This window comes from Lolium perenne, chromosome 6 (genome assembly GCF_019359855.2).
Source record: "Lolium perenne isolate Kyuss_39 chromosome 6, Kyuss_2.0, whole genome shotgun sequence".
NCBI classification, from domain to species: Eukaryota; Viridiplantae; Streptophyta; class Magnoliopsida; order Poales; family Poaceae; genus Lolium; species Lolium perenne.
The window spans coordinates 77273666-77292505 of record NC_067249.2 but is presented as its reverse complement, the minus strand read 5'-3'; the positions used below and the strand labels follow the sequence as shown (position 1 = coordinate 77292505).

The 18840-nt window shown below is 44.1% G+C and overlaps 1 protein-coding gene across 1 annotated transcript; it reads right to left on the bottom strand.

The window, feature by feature from the left end:
• Positions 1 to 11392: 11392 nt before the first annotated feature.
• On the bottom strand, positions 11393 to 12312 carry LOC127307755 (NDR1/HIN1-like protein 10). The gene has a single exon (XM_051338514.2). The coding sequence runs from the start codon at positions 12189 to 12191 to the stop codon at positions 11553 to 11555; it is 639 nt and encodes a 212-aa protein (XP_051194474.1). The 5' UTR covers positions 12192 to 12312; the 3' UTR covers positions 11393 to 11552.
• Between the last annotated feature and the right edge of the window lie 6528 nt (positions 12313 to 18840).

Below are 18840 nucleotides of genomic sequence, written 5' to 3'. Positions count from 1 at the left end.
CCGGACCATTCCGGAACTCCTCGTGATGTCCAGGATCTCATCCGGGACTCCGAACAAATATTCGAACTCCATTCCATATTCAAGTTCTACCATTTCAACATCCAACTTTAAGTGTGTCACCCTACGGTTCGCGAACTATGCGGACATGGTTGAGTACTCACTCCGACCAATAACCAATAGCGGGATCTGGAGATCCATAATGGCTCCCACATATTCAACGATGACTTTAGTGATCGAATGAACCATTCACATACGATACCAGTACCTTTTGTCACGCGATATTTTACTTGTCCGAGGTTTGATCATCGGTATCACTCTATACCTTGTTCAACCTCGTCTCCTGACAAGTACTCTTTACTCGTACCATGGTATGTGGTCTCTTATGAACTAATTCATATGCTTGCAAGACATTAGACGACATTCCACCGAGAGGGCCCAGAGTATATCTATCCGTCATCGGGATGGACAAATCCCACTGTTGATCCATATGCCACAACTCATACTTTCCGGATACTTAATCCCACCTTTATGACCACCCATTTATGCAGTGGCGTTTGGTGTAATCAAAGTACCTTTCTGGTATAAGTGATTTACATGATCTCATGGTCATAAGGACTAGGTAACTATGTATCGAAAGCTTATAGCAAATAACTCAATGACGTGATCTTATGCTATGCTTAATTGGGTGTGTCCATTACATCATTCATACAATGATATAACCTTGTTATTAATAACATCCAATGTTCATGATTATGAAACTAATCATCTATTAATCAACAAGCTAGTTAAGAGGCATACTAGGGACTCTTTGTTGTTTACATATCACACATGTACTAATGTTTCGGTTAATACAATTATAGCATGGTATATAAACATTTATCATAAACATAAAGATATATAATAATAACCACTTTATTATTGCCTCTAGGGCATATCTCCTTCATAGTTCACCCCTGTACTATGGGTCCATAGCAGTAGCTAGATGGTCGTCTTCTCCTAATTGTGCAATCATTGTTGGATCTTGTGAGCTGCCTAACATGATCAAGGTCATCTATCTGTAATGCTACATGTTGCGTTTGTTGGGATCCGATGAATATTGAATGCTATGTTATGTTGATTATCAATCTATCATCTATGTGTTGTTTATGATCTTGCATGCTCTCCGTTGCTAGTAGAGGCTCTGGCCAAGTCGTTACTTGTAACTCCAAGAGGGAGTATTTATGCTCGATAGTGGGTTCATGCCTCTATTAAATCTGGGACAAAGGATGAGAAAGTTCTAAGGTTGTGGATGTGCTGTTGCCACTAGGGATAAAACATCAATGCTATGTCTAAGGATGTATTTGTTGATTACATTACGCACCATACTTAATGCAATTGTCTGTTGTTTGCAACTTAATACTGGAAGGGGTTCAGATGATAACCTGAAGGTGGACTTTTTAGGCATAGATGCAAGCTGGATAGCGGTCTATGTACTTTGTCGTAATGCCCAATTAAATCTCACACTGCTCATCATAACATGTATGTGCATTGTCATGCCATCTTTATTTGTCAATTGCCCAACTGTAATTTGTTCACCCAACATGCTATTTCTTATGGGAGAGACACCACTAGTGAACTGTGGACCCCGGTCCATTCTTTTACATCGAATACAATCTACTGCAAATACTCGTTCTACTATTTTCTGCAAACATCATCATCCACACTATACATCTAATCCTTTGTTACAGCAAGCCGGTGATATTGGCAACCTCACTGTCACGTTGGGGCAAAGTAATTTGGTTGTGTTGTGCAGGTTCCACGTTGGCGCCGGAATCCTTGGTGTTGCGCCGCACTACACTCCGCCGCCATCAACCTTCAACGTGCTTCTTGACTCCTACTGGTTCGATAAACCTTGGTTTCTTACTGAGGGAAACTTACTGCTGTACGCATCACACCTTCCACTTGGGGTTCCCAACGGTCGCGTGCTGTATGCGTGTCAAGCTAAATTTCTGGCGCCGTTGCCGGGGACGTGAAGGAAATTACACCACAGAGATTTCTAACTCCCACGTCAACTGCACGCCAGCAAATAAATTTCTTGCGCCGTTGCCGGGGACGTGAAGGAAAATTACACCACAGAGATTTCTTACTCCCACGTCAACTGCACACCAGCAAATAAATTTTTGGCGCCGTTGCCGGGGAGATCAAGACACGCTGCAAGGGGAGTCTCCACTTCCAATCTCTTTACTTTGTTTTTGTCTTGCTTTACTTTATTTACTTCTTTGTTTGCTGCATTATATCAAAATACAAAAAAAATTAGTTACTTGAATTTACTTTATTTACTATCTTGTTTGCATTCTCCATATTAAAAACACAAAAACAATTAGTTACTTGCATTTACTTTATCTAGTCTGCTTTATATACTATTGCTAAAATGGGTACTCCTGAAAATACTAAGTTGTGTGACTTCACAAACACAAATAATAATGATTTCTTATGCACACCCATTGCTCCACCTGCTACTACAGCAGAATTCTTTGAAATTAAACCTGCTTTACTAAATCTTGTTATGAGAGAGCAATTTTCTGGTGTTAGTTCTGATGATGCTGCTGCCCATCTTAATAATTTTGTTGAACTATGTGAAATGCAAAAGTATAAGGATGTAGATGGTGACATTATAAAATTAAAATTGTTTCCTTTCTCATTAAGAGGAAGAGCTAAAGATTGGTTGCTATCTCTGCCTAAGAAAAGTATTGATTCATGGACTAAATGTAAGGATGCTTTCATTGGTAGATATTATCCTCCTGCTAAAATTATATCTTTGAGAAGTAGCATAATGAATTTTAAGCAATTGGATAATGAGCATGTTGCCCAAGCATGGGAAAGAATGAAATCTTTGGTTAAAAATTGCCCAACCCATGGACTGACTACTTGGATGATCATCCAAACCTTTTATGCAGGATTGAATTTTTCCTCGCGGAACCTGTTGGATTCAGCTGCTGGAGGTACTTTTATGTCCATCACTCTAGGCGCCGCAACAAAGCTTCTTGATAATATGATGATTAATTACTCTGAATGGCACACGGAAAGAGCTCCACAAGGTAAGAAGGTAAATTATGTTGAAGAAACCTCCTCCTTGAGTGATAAGATTGATGCTATTATGTCTATGCTTGTGAATGGTAGGACTAATGTTGATCCTAATAATGTTCCGTTAGCTTCATTGGTTGCCCAAGAAGAACATGTTGATGTGAACTTCATTAAAAATAATAATTTCAACAACAATGCTTATCGGAATAATTCTAGTAACAACTATAGGCCATATCCTTATAATAATGGTAACGGGTATGGTAATTCTTATGGGAATTCTTACAACAATAATAGGAATACACCCCCTGGACTTGAAGCCATGCTTAAAGAATTTATTAGTACACAAACTGCTTTTAACAAATCTGTTGAAGAAAAGCTTGGGAAAATTGATATACTTGCTTCTAAAGTTAACAGTCTTGCTGCTGATGTTGATCTTTTGAAATCGAAAGTTATTCCTAATGAAAATAAAGATATTAAGTCATTTGCTACAGCAAACTCCATCCAAGTTAGAATTAATGAGAATATAAGATTGATGGCCGAATTGCGTGCTAGGTGGGAAAAAAAAGAAAATGCTAAAGATAAAAATATAGCTAAAGTTTGGACTATTACCACCACTAGTAATGCCGATGCTTCACATGTTGCTACACCTCCTATTATCAATGGTAAAATAATTGGTGTTGGCAATGTTTCTACTCCTAATGCAAACCTTGCAAAACTGCCTGAAATCGCTAAAATCGTAAACCTTTTGTGATAAAAGTGCTGAATTTTTTTCTAATGTTGGGGACAATGATCCCATTGCTTTAGATCATAATGGTTTAGATTTTGATGATTGCCACATCTCTGAAGTTATAAAGTTCTTACAAAAACTTGCTAAAAGTCCTAATGCTAGTGCTATAAATTTGGCCTTTACAAAACATATTACAAATGCTCTCATAAAAGCTAGAGAAGATAAATTAAATCGTGAAACTTCTATTCCTAGGAAGTTAGAGGATGGTTGGGAGCCCATCATTAAGATGAAGGTCAATGATTTTGATTGTAATGCTTTATGTGATCTTGGTGCAAGTATTTCGGTTATGCCTAAGAAAATTTATAATATGCTTGACTTGCCACCATTGAAAAATTGTTATTTGGATGTTAATCTTGCTGATAATTCTACAAAGAAACCTTTGGGGAGGGTTGATAATGTTCACATTACGGTTAACAATAACCTTGTCCCCGTTGATTTTGTTGTGTTGGATATTGAATGCAATGCATCTTGTCCCATTATATTGGGAAGACCTTTTCTTCGAACTGTTGGTGCTATTATTGATATGAAGGAAGGTAATATTAATTATCAATTTCCTCTCAAGAAAGGTATGGAACACTTCCCTAGAAAGAGAATGAAGTTACCTTTTGATTCTATCATTAGAACAAATTATGATGTTGATGCTTCGTCTCTTGATGTTACTTGATACACACTTTCTGCGCCTAGCTGAAAGGCGTTAAAGAAAAGCGCTTATGGGAGACAACCCATGATTTTACTTCTATACTTTTGTTTTATATTTGAGTCTTGGAAGTTTTTACTACTGAAGCAACCTCTCCTTATCTTAATTTTATTGCATTGTTGTGCCAAGTAAAGTCTTTGATAGTAAGGTTCATACTAGATTTGGATTACTGCGCAGAAACAGATTTCTTGCTGTCACGAATTTGAGCAGTAGTCTCTGTAGGTAACTCAGAAAAATCTGCCAATTTATGTGAGTAATCCTAAGATATGTACGCAACTTTCATTAAATTTGAGAATTTTCATTTGAGCAAGTCTGGTGCACCTAAAAAATTCGTCTTTACGGACTGTTCTGTTTTGACAGATTCTGCCTTTTATTTCGCATTGCCTGTTTTGCTATGTTTGATGGATTTCTTTATTCCATTAACTTTCTGTAGCTTTGTGCAATATCCAGAAGTGTTAAGAATGATTATGTCACCTCTGAACATGTGAATTTTGATTATGCACTAACCCTCTAATGAGTTTGTTTTGAGTTTGGTGTGGAGGAAGTTTTCAAGGATCAAGAGAGGAGGATGATACAATATGATCAAGGAGAGTGAAAGCTCTAAGCTTGGGGATGCCCCGGTGGTTCATCCCTGCATATTTCAAGAAGACTCAAGCATCTAAGCTTGGGGATGCCCAAGGCATCCCCTTCTTCATCGACAACATTATCAGGTTCCTCTAGTGAAACTACATTTTTATTCCATCACATCTTATGTGCTTTACTTGGAGCGTCTGTATGTTTTTATTTTGTTTTGTTTGAATAAATTTGGATCCTAGAATTCATTGTGTGGGAGAGAGACACGCTCCGTTGTTGCATATGTACAAATATGTCCTTAGCTTTACTCATAATGTTCATGGCGAAGGTTGAAACTGCTTCGTTAATTGTTATATGGTTGGAAACAGAAAATGTTGCATGTGATAGTGTATAATAAAATACTTGTAGATCATTGAGCTTTGATGATTTGATTCCTTGCAAATGTTTTGAGGTATTTAGATGGTGAGGCTTGCTGGATAAATAAGTTAAAATTAGTAGTGGTTTATTGTCTATAAGCTTGTGCCGTACTACAAACTCTATTTAAATAGTTGAAGGTGTAGTTGGACTTGATAGCTTTTCATGTCTGAGAGTTCATCGTAATAACTAAGTTGTGCTGAAGGTCGAGGGGGCTAGCGGGGTACTTGTGCCACTGTGAACGGCCCTCCTTGGAGTAAATTTAATCATGCTCTTAATGTTGAACCTGCTAGATGTTTGCAATAAGCTTGTGAGTTCTTTTTGACTAATGTTAAGCTACGGTCTTTGGCACTTCCACCATCCAAATTTGCTAGCCTCTTCGGTACTGTGCATTGCCTTTTGCTCACATTGAGAATTGTGCATACTTCGCCAGTACATCCAAACCCGTGGGAGGACTTTCTCTTTTTCTCCTACACATAAGCCCATACATCTCCTCAAAACAGCCACCATACCTACCTACCACAGCATTTCCATAGCTGTTCCGAGATATATTACCATGCAACATCCATTTTACATTACATGTCATGTTGTCATTTATTATTTATATATTGCTTTGCGTGATCATGTACAACTGATGTGTGGTTTACCCATGTTACGCTAGATCATTGCACATCCTGCTACACTGGCAGAGGCATACAGTTTCATACATCATGTTTCATTCATTATGAGTTATTTGTACCAAAAAGTGTGTTGTCATATTAGGATGTTGCCCCTAAAAGTGAAAAGAGCCATGGAGGCCATCAAAAAGAGAAAAAGAAAAGAAAGAAAAAAAATAAAAATAAAGAGAAAAAGAAAAAAAGAGAGAAAGAAAAAGGGGGCAACATTACTATCTTTTATCCACATTTGTGCTCATGTTTTAGCACATGCAGTATTCATAGTCATTATTTGTGCTCATGTTTAGCACCTATACTCCATATGAGAGAGTTTTTCATGTTTTACTAGTATAACTATGTGGGGAATTTACACTATAGAACTTGGGTTGTATATTCCAATGATGAGCCTCCTCAAAAGTGCTCTAGGTCTTCGTGAGCAACCAAGTTGGATGCACCCCCACTAGTTCCATTGGAGAGCTTTCATACACATATAGCTCTATGTGCATCCGTTGCATGGCAATCACTACTCCTTGCATAGCTTCGATCATAAGGCTTCCTCTTGTCTAATGATCACTTATAGCTTTGTAAGACTTTCTTCCATTTGGCCTTCCAAACCCCCATTAACGTTCTTTATGCCATAACATTCTGGTGCTAATACCAAATGCTTGCGCTCACCGGTTGAGTAGACTTCGAAACAGTTGATTCATGACGTTCATGTTTATGTTTACTTGACTGAATCCTTCTTATGTTGTGAAAATTTACTTGATGCTTGGAATGAAGGATAGAACTTCTACGCTGAATACTTAACACATCCTTAATGAACTTTGTACGGTTTCATGTCTTTAAAGCAATAGTTCATAATTTTTTTTAGCTTGTTTAACTCTTGAATTATCATCTCTTATATCAATATAGATATTTGCTTTGAATGATTTGATCTCAACTCATGTGCTTTACAATAGTATTGATCAAGATTATGATGGCATGTCACTTCAGAAATTATCTTTGTTATCGTTTACCTACTCGGGATGAGTAGGAACTAAGCTTGGGGATGCTGATACGTCTCCAACGTATCGATAATTTCTTATGTTCCATGCTTGTTTTATGACAATACCTACATGTTTTATACATACTTTATATAATATTTATGCATTTTCCGGCACTAACCTATTAACAAGATGCCGAAGAGCCAGTTGCTGTTTTCTGCTATTTTTTGTTTCAGAAATCCTAGTAAGGAAATATTCTCGGAATTGGACGAAATCAACGCCCAGGATCTTATTTTTCCACGAAGCTTCCAGAAGTCCGAAAGGGAAACGAAGTGGGGCGACGAGGCGCCCACACAACAGGGCGGCGCGGCCAGGGCTTGGGCCGCGCGGCCCTAGCGTGTGGGGCCCTCGTGGCGCCCCCTGACCTACGCTTCCGCCTACATAAGCCTTCGTCGATAATAACTCTAGTACCGAGAGCCACGATACGGAAAACCTTCCAGAGACGCCGCCGCCGCCAATCCCATCTCGGGGGATTCAGAAGATCGCCTCCGGCACCCTGCCGGAGAGGGGAATCATCTCCCGGAGGACTCTTCACCGCCATGGTCGCCTCCGGAGTGATGTGTGAGTAGTTCACCCCTGGACTATGGGTCCATAGCAGTAGCTAGATGGTCGTCTTCTCCTAATTGTGCTATCATTGTTGGATCTTGTGAGCTGCCTAAAATGATCAAGGTCATCTATCTGTAATGCTACATGTTGCGTTTGTTGGGATCCGATGAATATTGAATGCTATGTTATGTTGATTATCAATCTATCATCTATGTGTTGTTTATGATCTTGCATGCTCTCCGTTGCTAGTAGAGGCTCTGGCCAAGTCGTTACTTGTAACTCCAAGAGGGAGTATTTATGCTCGATAGTGGGTTCATGCCTCCATTAAATGCAGGACAAGTGAGAAAGTTCTAAGGTTGTGGATGTGTTGTTGCCACTAGGGATAAAACATCAATGCTATGTCTAATGATGTATTTGTTGATTACATTACGCACCATACTTAATGCAATTGTCTGTTGTTTGCAACTTAATACTGGAAGGGGTTCAGATGATAACCTGAAGGTGGACTTTTTAGGCATAGATGCATGCTGGATAGCGATCTATGTACTTTGTCGTAATGCCCAATTAAATCTCACACTACTCATCATAACATGTATGTGCATTGTCATGCCATCTTTATTTGTCAATTGCCCAACTGTAATTTGTTCACCCAACATGCTATTTCTTATGGGAGAGACACCACTAGTGAACTGTGGACCCCGGTCCATTCTTTTACATCGAATACAATCTACTGCAAATACTGCTCTCTCGTTTTCAAACATCATCATCCACACTATACATCTAATCCTTTGTTACAGCAAGCCGGTGAGATTGACAACCTCACTGCACGTTGGGGCAAAGTAATTTGGTTGTGTTGTGCAGGTTCCACGTTGGCGCCGGAATCCCTGGTGTTGCGCCGCACTACACTCCGCCGCCATCAACCTTCAACGTGCTTCTTGACTCCTACTGGTTCGATAAACCTTAGTTTCTTACTGAGGGAAACTTACTGTTGTACGCATCACACCTTCCACTTGGGGTTCCCAACGGTCGCGTGCTGTACGCGTGTCAAGCTAAATTTCTAGCGCCGTTGCCGGGGACGTGAAGGAAATTACACCACAGAGATTTCTAACTCCCACGTCAACTGCACGCCAGCATAGGGCACGCCACCTGTGCTCCTTCGAACGTCGATCATCCAAATCACGTGATCTTTTCGTCCACCGACGTATTTTGACCTAAAAATCACTATATATATGGTCCGAAAGAATTCTCGGGAGGAGCATAGAAAGATAGAAACACTAAAACAGAGGCTGCATCAGAAAAAATTGGAGGGGGGCAATTCTACTGGGATCACCGCCGAAGGGATCTCCACCTTCTCCAACGTCTTCATCATTGTCACCATGATCAAGGGAGAGTAGTCCACCTCTGAACTACGGGTTTGTGGCAGTAGCTTGATCTATTTCTCTCATGTTCTTCATAGTTCTTAGTGCCATATGAGCTGGCTCATATGATTATGGCCATATTTGTAATACTTATGTGGTGGATCCTTATTCTATGATATTGTGCTATGAGATCTGATCGTATTATGTGTAAGATGTATTGATAGATGCATATTATGTATCTCGTTCTTAAGTATTTGTTCTGATCCAACATCTATGCAAGATCATGTGTGGGGTGATGTGTATATTAAATGGAGTAGCATGGTTTTAGTGATTGAATAGTGACAACAAATTCATGATCTATTATGGTTTTGCCTTTTCTTTTTCTACCTCACTAGGGATAAAGTGAATGCATGTGCTATGTTCATCACGTGACAAAAGTGATGATCTTGTTTGGTCAAGGTAGCATATTTGATATTCAAACATCATGTCAAAATACTTATGGCTATACTCTGTTAATTCTTAATACAAGATTGCATTGAGTTTTCCCTTTCTTGTGGTGTATAAGAGAGATGTGTTGCTTCATCTCTATGTTAGGATGTGATACACATACGAATGTGTATCTTACTCATGTTATTGTTCTGCATCCTCATATCTCATTGATGAACTACTATTTGTCCACTACAACTTAAACGGGAGAATAGCCAATTGAACCCATGAACCCTGGTCCACTTTTTTTATCATAAGAGATACCTTTATATTGCTTTTATTTTGTTTTCTACTAGCAGTAATATTTTAATCCGAAATACAAAAATATTTACTTTTCTTATTTGCATCCAAAACACCAAAAACAACCAACCTCTTTACAATTTTACTTAGTTACTTTATTACATCTAATTTTACTCGATTTATTTTTAATTGTGTTTATTTACTTACGTGAAACCTTGTACTTGACACACACACGGTGGAGTTGGGGACAGAGGGCTTTTATTTTACTTGCAGGATTGATAGAAGAAGAGAGAAGAGAATACTCTTTGCTCAGTTCCCCGAGAGTTCGATATAAACCCTCGAGTCACCCTTGTGGGGAAGATACTCTGCTGACACAACACTCTGCACTTGGAGTCCCAACGTATCAAGATTCTTTTTGGCATTGTTATTTACAGTCATCAAGAAGTATTTTCTGATGCCGTTGCCGAGGAGCTGAAAGGAGTTGCAGTCATCAAGATGGCTCTAGGCGATGGCTAGCTCGTCACCTCTTCCTCTGTGAGGTCCGCTGGCTGGACCTCCGGGTTCATGCTGACGGGAAGAGAAGTTGCACGCCATTGTTGAAGAGGTCGTCTTCGTCGTCCCCTTCATCGTCCTCATCCTCGTTGTCTAGGACGACGCCTCGCTCCAGTTTTAAGAAGCCAACGTTGTCGAGGTATCCTGCTCTGCGGCGTAGGCCAAACTCCCACGGCCTGAAGGATTTCCAGTTGTAGGAGTCGATGACGAAGGCCAGATCGTCCCACGGATTTGGCGGGAGGATGAAGCAGTTGCGTGTCTCGTCGTGCCACTCGCATCCCTCGCGTGGCACTGGAGGCACCAACACCCGCCGCGAGTTGAGGAGCCAACCCACCGGTAGATTGACATCTGGCCAGGGTACCAAGCAACTCTCTTCGAAGAGCCGCCGTGCGTGGTCCACCGGGACGTAGCAGCATTCACGTTCCTTCTTCTTGCCACCGCGAGACGAGATGGCCTCGTGGTCATGATTGGTCTTGCGAAAGGTCCATCCTTTTCCAATTGTGCCGGCGTGCTCACAAGAGCTGGTCATTGGCTATAGCAATGGTGTGGCGAGGAGTGAAAGCGGAATGCTCCCTTAAAATGGTGGATGCTATGTCTTGCATTCAATGCCCCGAGCGGAAGTCCAGAGCCGCCAACACCAGCAGTGGAGCGCGGAAGACGAGGCAACACCATTAACGGGTGGAGAAAAGCCCTCAGGGATGGGCGCTGCCAAGCGGGCGCTAGAGGGAAGGGGGCTGACCACGCTATGTTCGCGGTGACGCATTCGTGACCCATGTTTGGGCCGCAAACGAACACCGATATCCGTTTGCATCGAGTCACTGGAGATGTCTTTATCTAAATCACTGTATGTCCGCCAGAGTTGCTATATATATATGGTTATGAACTTTTTTTCCCCTGGTTTTGCGAATGTTTGCACATCTCGCGTGCACTTCTATAGTCTACGCGAGTATTTGGGGATGGATGCTGATGACAAGATAGCATAGCATCACACATCTATTTTTTGGAATAGCAAGATAGCATCAAAAGTTACCGCATCTTGCATCAAAGAATGGGGAGAATTCCACACACACACACACACACTTGAAATAATTACAAACCAGCAGGCAACGGAAACAGTACAAGAAATCAATTCAGTTCTAGCTAGCAGTTCTTCTCTGCCTTTGCAAGCTTGCATTTCACCTTCTCGAACACCACCGTGGTCGCGCCGGGCTGCTCGATCCGGAGCTTGAGCGGGCAGGTGGCCTCGATCTTGCATTTGGTGTAGCGCGCCGTGTAGCTTACCTTGCGGGTCAGCGCCACCTGAAGCTCGAACACCCCCGTCTGGTTCTCCTTCTTGTACTCCGCCACGCCGGCGTTGCCCAGCGACACGTAGTCGCTCTCCGAGCTCGTGGCGAGGCGGTACAGGATGGTCTTCCCGGGGGAGTGCTTGAAGCCCTTGTCGGCGAGCAGCACGCGGTCGAACTGCTGGCCGTCGAACTTGTAAGCAGCTTCAAACGGCTCAGTGTTCTTCATGGTCATCGCCCAATTCGGGTTGCGGACGCTCAGCGTAAGCGAGAGGTTGTAGGCGAGCGCCGTCGTCGGGGAGGTCAGAAGTGCAAACCTGGTAAGCGAGGCGTCCTCGACGATGATGGTGATGTGGCGGAGGAAGGCGTAGGCGGCCAGGAGGACGGCGAAGAGGACGATGGCGGCTACGATGCCGAAGCAGATGCAGCCGTACTTGATGTTCTCCCGGGTCCTGTAAGAGATGCAGCCGCAGCAATCGTCGTCGCAGCCGCACATTGTTGCCTCCGGGGATTTTTCTTGATTCAGATCTTGGAGGAGATGGTGGTGTTTATAATGAGGAGTTTCTTGCCATTGACCTGAGGCCTGAGGATTTGAGCTCTGGGTAAGAGCATCTCCAGTCGCGTCCCCAAACCGCGCCGGTTTGAGCGTTTGGGGGACGTGTTTTGTTCGTGCCGCGTTTGGGGGACGTCGCTCCCCAGCCGCGTCCCCCAAACGCCTCCCCCAAACAGTTAAATTACTTTTTTTTTGGCTTTTTATTTCAATTTCCACAAACTAATACATAATTTGGAACGTGGTTTACACGAAAACATAATTGGGAACGTGGTTTTCCACAAACTAATACATAGTTTGAACCGTCGTGGACACAAATATAAAATTTTGCAAAGAAACTAAACCTAACTAGGCCGTGCATCGAAGGTTTCCTGTGTTCGCTGCTAAGAAAGAACACTCGAGGGCACACCCAAATCACCTAAACCGGAAAATCCGGCGGGAGGATGGTGCCCTTGTTGGTTCTACCGATGAAGCGAACAGCAGAACCTCCGTGCACGTATTCGCTGCGAAGAAACAACACTCATTCGGTCGTCCTCCTCGTCGGTGCCGTCGTCGTGGGAGTCCCCGTCGACGTGGTAGTCCCGGAGGCGCGCCTCGTCGAAGACCTTGACTTTCATGTCCCTGTTGCCGAAGTAGGAGAACACGAGGATGAAGCCGGCTTGGAGGCTGTGGTGGCGCGCGAACTTCTCCCAGCCGATGTTGAGGTACATCTTGCCGCGCGCGTCGTAGATCGCCTTGACGATCCACCGGCAGTAGCCGCACGAATGCTCCCGCAGATGCATCGTGCGCGGGCGTACGCTGCCGACGTACTCGGCGAAGGAGTCCGGCAGCCTCTGGATGCCGCGCGGGTCGCCCTTGAGGACGTGGACGAACTCGAACAGGACGTCCGGCTCCACGTCCATCTCCGACGATGATGAAGGCGGCGGCGTGGAAGGCGACGGCGAGCGTTCAGCTATGCCGCGGCCACGACCACGACCACGACCACGGCCGCGGCCGCGAGGTCCGCCTCTACCAGACATAGCGTCGAGTCTTGTTGAGAGATGGTGGCGGCTAGGGTTTGGGAGAGAGGCGCTAGGGTTTGTGTGTGACAGGGACGATGAGAGGCGCCCCTTTTTATAGGCCGGAGGGAGGCGGAGGAGCGGTGGCGCTCATTAACGCCGGCACGCAGAGCTAGGCGCGACAGGACGCGTCGCTGCGTCTCTGCGGGAACTGCACCGTCGCTGCGTCGCTGCGGGAACTGCACCGTCGCTGCGTCGCTGCGGGAACCGCACCGCCAATAACTTTCGTCGCGAGGTAGGCGACGGTTAGGTTAAAAATTTATTGTGCCGCTGACGCGTCGGCCCCGCGCCTCCTCGCCTCGCTTTTCGTTGTGTCCGGCGTCCCCGGTGCGTCCCCTGTGGGACGGGGACGGGCTCGGGGCGCCGGACACCGAATGGGGGCGCGCCGGACAAAAAAGGGCTTTGGGGGACGCGGCTGGAACGCTTTTTTTGTCCGGCGTGTCCCAAATCCCTTTGGGGGACGCTTTGGGGGACGCGACTGGAGATGCTCTAAGGGTCCTGGTGGAATGGAGCAAAGCAAAGTATATGTGACAGCATGGCATGTGATGTCTGGAGCTTGCTTCTTTTTTTATTCACACTTGGGAGCATCCTATACCCTACGTGTATACATTATACTACTTCCTTGTTCAAGGCGCGTATCTTTTTCAAATTTTGCTTTAACAAAAAATATAGTTTAAATGTACAAAGATTTATTGTTATAAAATTAGCATCATCAATTTTTTTTAATATGAATCCAATAATATTAATTATATACTACATAATGGATATATTGTTGCTTCATTCTTTTGTTCAAAGTTTGTCTTTTTTTTTTGAACAAAGTTAGATATATTGAAATTAAGGCTCAAGGTACATCATTACATGGCTCTCAAAAGTAGAACAAGAAAGATAGGTGCCTAGTGTTCAAAGTTTGTCTTAAAATACATATGTCTTATTTATACTCCCACCGTATCGGTTTAACAGGCGCGCACGCAGTTTAAGACAAAGTTTGACCATTAATTTGGTCAATAAAATATAAATTATATGTATACAAAATCTATACCATTAGGTTCGTATTCAAACAAGATTTCCAATGATATAATTTTTGTGACATATATTCTATATTTTATTAACTAAAATAATGGTCAAAGAACATTCTTGAACTACGTGCGTGCCTGTTAAACCGATCCGGAGGTAGTAGAACAGATGTATAAAATAGAATTAATTTTGATTTTCCATTGAAGAAACATCCAATTTAACAATTTCCTAGGTACACGCATTTTCCACTGAAGAAAAATCCAATTCGACAATTTCCCACGTACATGCCCGAGCCGACGACTTGACTCAACGTTGGTCCTCCACGCTGTTTGTTTTGCCACAACTGTCACAGATCGGGCCCCCTACCTCCATGTCAAGAGAGGGAGATAGAATCAAAAATGCTGGTTCGTCTTACCATAGTGAAAAATTAAATCCTGGGGGAGTTTGCAACCATTGACATCATATTTTGACGTGGTAGGGTCCTCTTATAGAATTGAAGCAAGCAAAGTATATATTGTGTAATATATAATTTGATGCTATTACGGAGTAGAATAATATCGCAAGGTAAGCCGTACGACTTTTATCCGCGTTTTTTTTTTGACACGGTACAGTAGGGCAAAAACCCCACTGCTTGTCGATTTTTATATTATAATGGATGAATAAATGTACAGGCGATGTGAGGATCACAAGTCTATCAATTTACAAGGTATCAATCTAGGAAGTCATGCCTTCCTTCAAACTGGGTCTAGCCCTAAGAAGATTAGAGACACAGATGGCTTTAAAAAAAGAAAAGCATGATGTGAAAGATGGAGCAATGTCTCTGAAGATTAATCCATTTCTCTGATCCCATATAGCCCAGCATTCTGAGATGATTATTTCCATGATGAAGCTCATTTTGTATCTCTGGCATGCATCAGAAATCATCTCAGGAAGGACGACACCATAAGGGATAAACTTCCGAACCCTCCGCCCCCAACCCTAACCCTCCGCCCCCAACCCTCCGCCGCCGCCGCCGCTGCCGGTAGCGCCGCCGGGGCAAAGTCCCTCGGGGCGTGGAGGCGGCGGGGGCCCTTCCTCGTCGCCGCGTGGAGATCGGCGGCCGGATCCCCACCTCCTCGATGCTTGGCGGAGCAGACGCGCGTGGGATGGGCGACGACGGCGGCGGCCCTCCTCCCGTCGGCTGTCCCCTGGCGGACCGGTCGGCGCGGGTGGGATGGGCGGCGCTGCGGTCTCCCTCTTCTCGTCGGCTTCCCGCAGCACTCAGGCAGGGGTTGGTGGTGGGCGGCGGCCAGACCCTCGGTCTGCGCCATGCCATCCACCCCCGCCTCTCGTTGGTGCGTGGAGGCGATCTCGGGCATCTTCCGCGACACGAGGGCGCCCGGGCAACAGCCTTGGGTTTGACGGAGGAGGTGGCCCTTTGTTCGCCGGAGAGGGTCGGCCTGCGGTTGGTGGTGGTGGATTTTTGATCTATCATCGCCATCCGGCGGTGAGATGGAGGTGCATGGAAGCCGGCGATGGTGTCGCTGGTGGAGGGTTGGGTTGGCCAGCCCTGGATGGTCGCCGACGTGGGGGTCCGGCCTGAATAAAGGCGGCGGTCCTAGGGCCTCTCTTGCGTGAAGAGGAGGACCTACCGGAGGCCTGGACTCGTGATCTGGCCGGAGGGTTGAGTTCCGGAAGGCTCCGCCGGCGAATGTAATAGTGCTTTGCCTGGAGTTTGCTGGATCGGAGGTATTCGGTCGTGCGCACCCATGCGTTTATTCCAACCGTTTGGTTCTGGAGGGAGCGGCGCGAAGCTCTTTTTCTGTGTTGACATCAAGTGACTATGGATCCATGATGAAAGTCGGAAGAAGAGAATTTCATGAAGGCCGGAGGGGAGGACTAGCTAAGGGAGGTTCAAGTCTCCGCGCTGTTGAGGGGCTTGCTTGGTGTCCATGCTTCACAGCAGCGGTATGAAAGTGGGGGCGACAACACATGTGAAGCGCAGAGTCCTACCTTTCATGGTGAAAACCCAAGGTCTGGCCTTAACTGGTTGTGCCTGGCAGTGACCTTGGTGGAGGCATTGTTTTGAGAGTGGGGACTATCTTCAGGGTGAAAACCTAAGATCTTTGATCGGGCAACGACGGTGTTGGAGCACTGTTCCCTTCTTGGAGGCGTCGTTTTTTGGAGAGTCTGCAATTCAGGTGTTGTCATGGTGGTGGATTTATTGCTGTTGTTAGGTCCGTGATACTGTAGCGGGACTTTTGTTTCTTAGTTTTCTTTTCCTTTTTTGGCTGTGTGCATCCGTAGTGTCATTAGGGTGGTGCGTTGTTGCAGAGGCTGAGTGTAATTGGTATCTCTCGATATTAATATATTCCCTTTATCGAAAAAAAATCAGAAATCATATGTATGAGCTGAAAATAAGTATTCCACTCAATACCAAGTGCCCACCAAAAACTTTGACTGAAAGAGCATTCAAAGAAAATGTGCATAAGGGTTTCCTCTGGACAAGTATCACACAAAACGCAGTCGTTGAATTGCACAAAGAAATTCTTTCTGCACATGAGATCCTTAGTATTCAGTCTGTTGTTCATGAGAAACCATGCAAAAAAATTCTGTCTCAGAATATTGTATGTTTTCCATATACCAAGTATTGGCTTGGCCACTTCATGATTACCAATAAGTGCTCTTTAAACTTTCTTTGTGGAGAAAAAAGCTTCACTTCCTCTGAAATGCCATATATCATCAAGATCTGAACTAGAAAGTCCATTTAGATCCAATTGTAAACTCCTGAATTCTTGATGAGCTTCAATAGAGAGTGGTAAATGAAAGAGATCATATAAATCCTGAAATCCAGTAGCCTCATGCACATTTATTCTGTCATTCTTAGCAAATGATAGAAGTCGTTGGTATTGGGTTTCTTTCTTACTGTTATTATCCCATTTGTCAAACCACAGAGATATTGAGTTTCCTTTATGTACAGAACATGTAGTCAAGTCTCTGAAGTCATCCACCATAGAGAGACAGTCTTTCCACCAGAAAGAACCTTTCCTGTTGCATAAGTGGGGGGTATTATTGATGTGATAATAAGCTTGCCAAATAAGGTTTACCCATGGAATGTCTTGGAGGTTATAAAACTTATAAAGATTCTTCATGAGTAGGGCTTTGCTTTGGGTTTTTAAGTTAAGAACACCCACGCCACCTTGATCCTTTGGCTTACATATCATGTCCCAGCTTGCTAGGCATTTTCCTTGTTTGAAATCATCCTTATTTGCCCATAAGAATTGTCTTCCACTCTTCTCAAAATGAACAAAAATAGTCACTGGGATCTTGATTGTGCACATAGCGTACATGGGAATATCATTCAAAGTGGTGTTGAGTAATGTTAGCCTGCCTGTATATGATAGCAAGGAAGAGATACCTGACAACCTTTTATCCAATCTTGAAACCAAGGGAATTAGATCATCAACAGAAGGTTTAGTTGCCTGATCCTAGGTATATCGAGCTTGTCCAACACATCTACAATCTTTTTTAAAAAAAATTCCATTATCTACAATCTATACTGGAGTAGTTAATATATATTTCCCCTCGGGCATATGTCCAACACAAAAAGGTTCACATATCAAAGCAAAATGTCTAAATCTAAGACTGAGGTTCAGTATAAGACATTGGCTAATGCTAGATATGGGTTCAACTTTTCCTAGAGATCTTCCTCGACGCTGTCTATAGCGACCCCAATAGCGATTTGGGGATTCGGCGCTTTGTTTGGGCCATAACAGCGCATCCTAAAAGTAGCCGGACAGTTTTAGAGGCTAATACAATCGTCGCCAACCTCATGTCGCCCCGCTTGGCAGTCGCTGAAATGAGCGGTCAGCGTAATGACCTAGCCATGTGTGTCATAGATTAATGACGCCACCGCCCACCTACCTTCGCATACCTCCGTTCAAGCAATAATTGTGCACCACCACCCCACGCCTGCCACCGGGTATAAAATGGGGTGCTCGGGCACCGGCTCCTCCTCACACAAACCCTAGTACTATCTTCCAATTTATCCCGTAGTCGATCCATAGCCAGTTCTATGGGCCGCGGTTGCAGCCGTCGAGGCTGCCGCGACAGGGGGCGGGTGCAGGATCTGCCGGACTGTTTTCCACCTCGAGTTCTTCAAGTTACAACGAGGACCCATTCGGTTCAAAAAGGCTCATGATGAAGTTTGCGCAATATCTCGCTGGCCGGGAGCCGGCTGGCGTGCACTTGCGGGAAGCCAGCTACGACTTTTGATGGTGTCCTATCGAGGTGATGTTTGACGGGGAAGGTCATGTTCCTACACAGTGACTGGGAGAAGTTCGCTCGTGCCCATAACCTGGGGGTCGGTTGCTTGGTGAACTTCAAGTGGGAAGGCGACGATGAGCTCAGGGTGAAGGTGTTTGACGATACATTCTGTCGTATGCACTACCACGATGAGCAGAACCTTGTAATTTAGATTTTTGGATGTTCTTTATTTGCCGGGAAGATAGCGAGTGCCAATTAAAGCCACTAGTGTAGGTTTC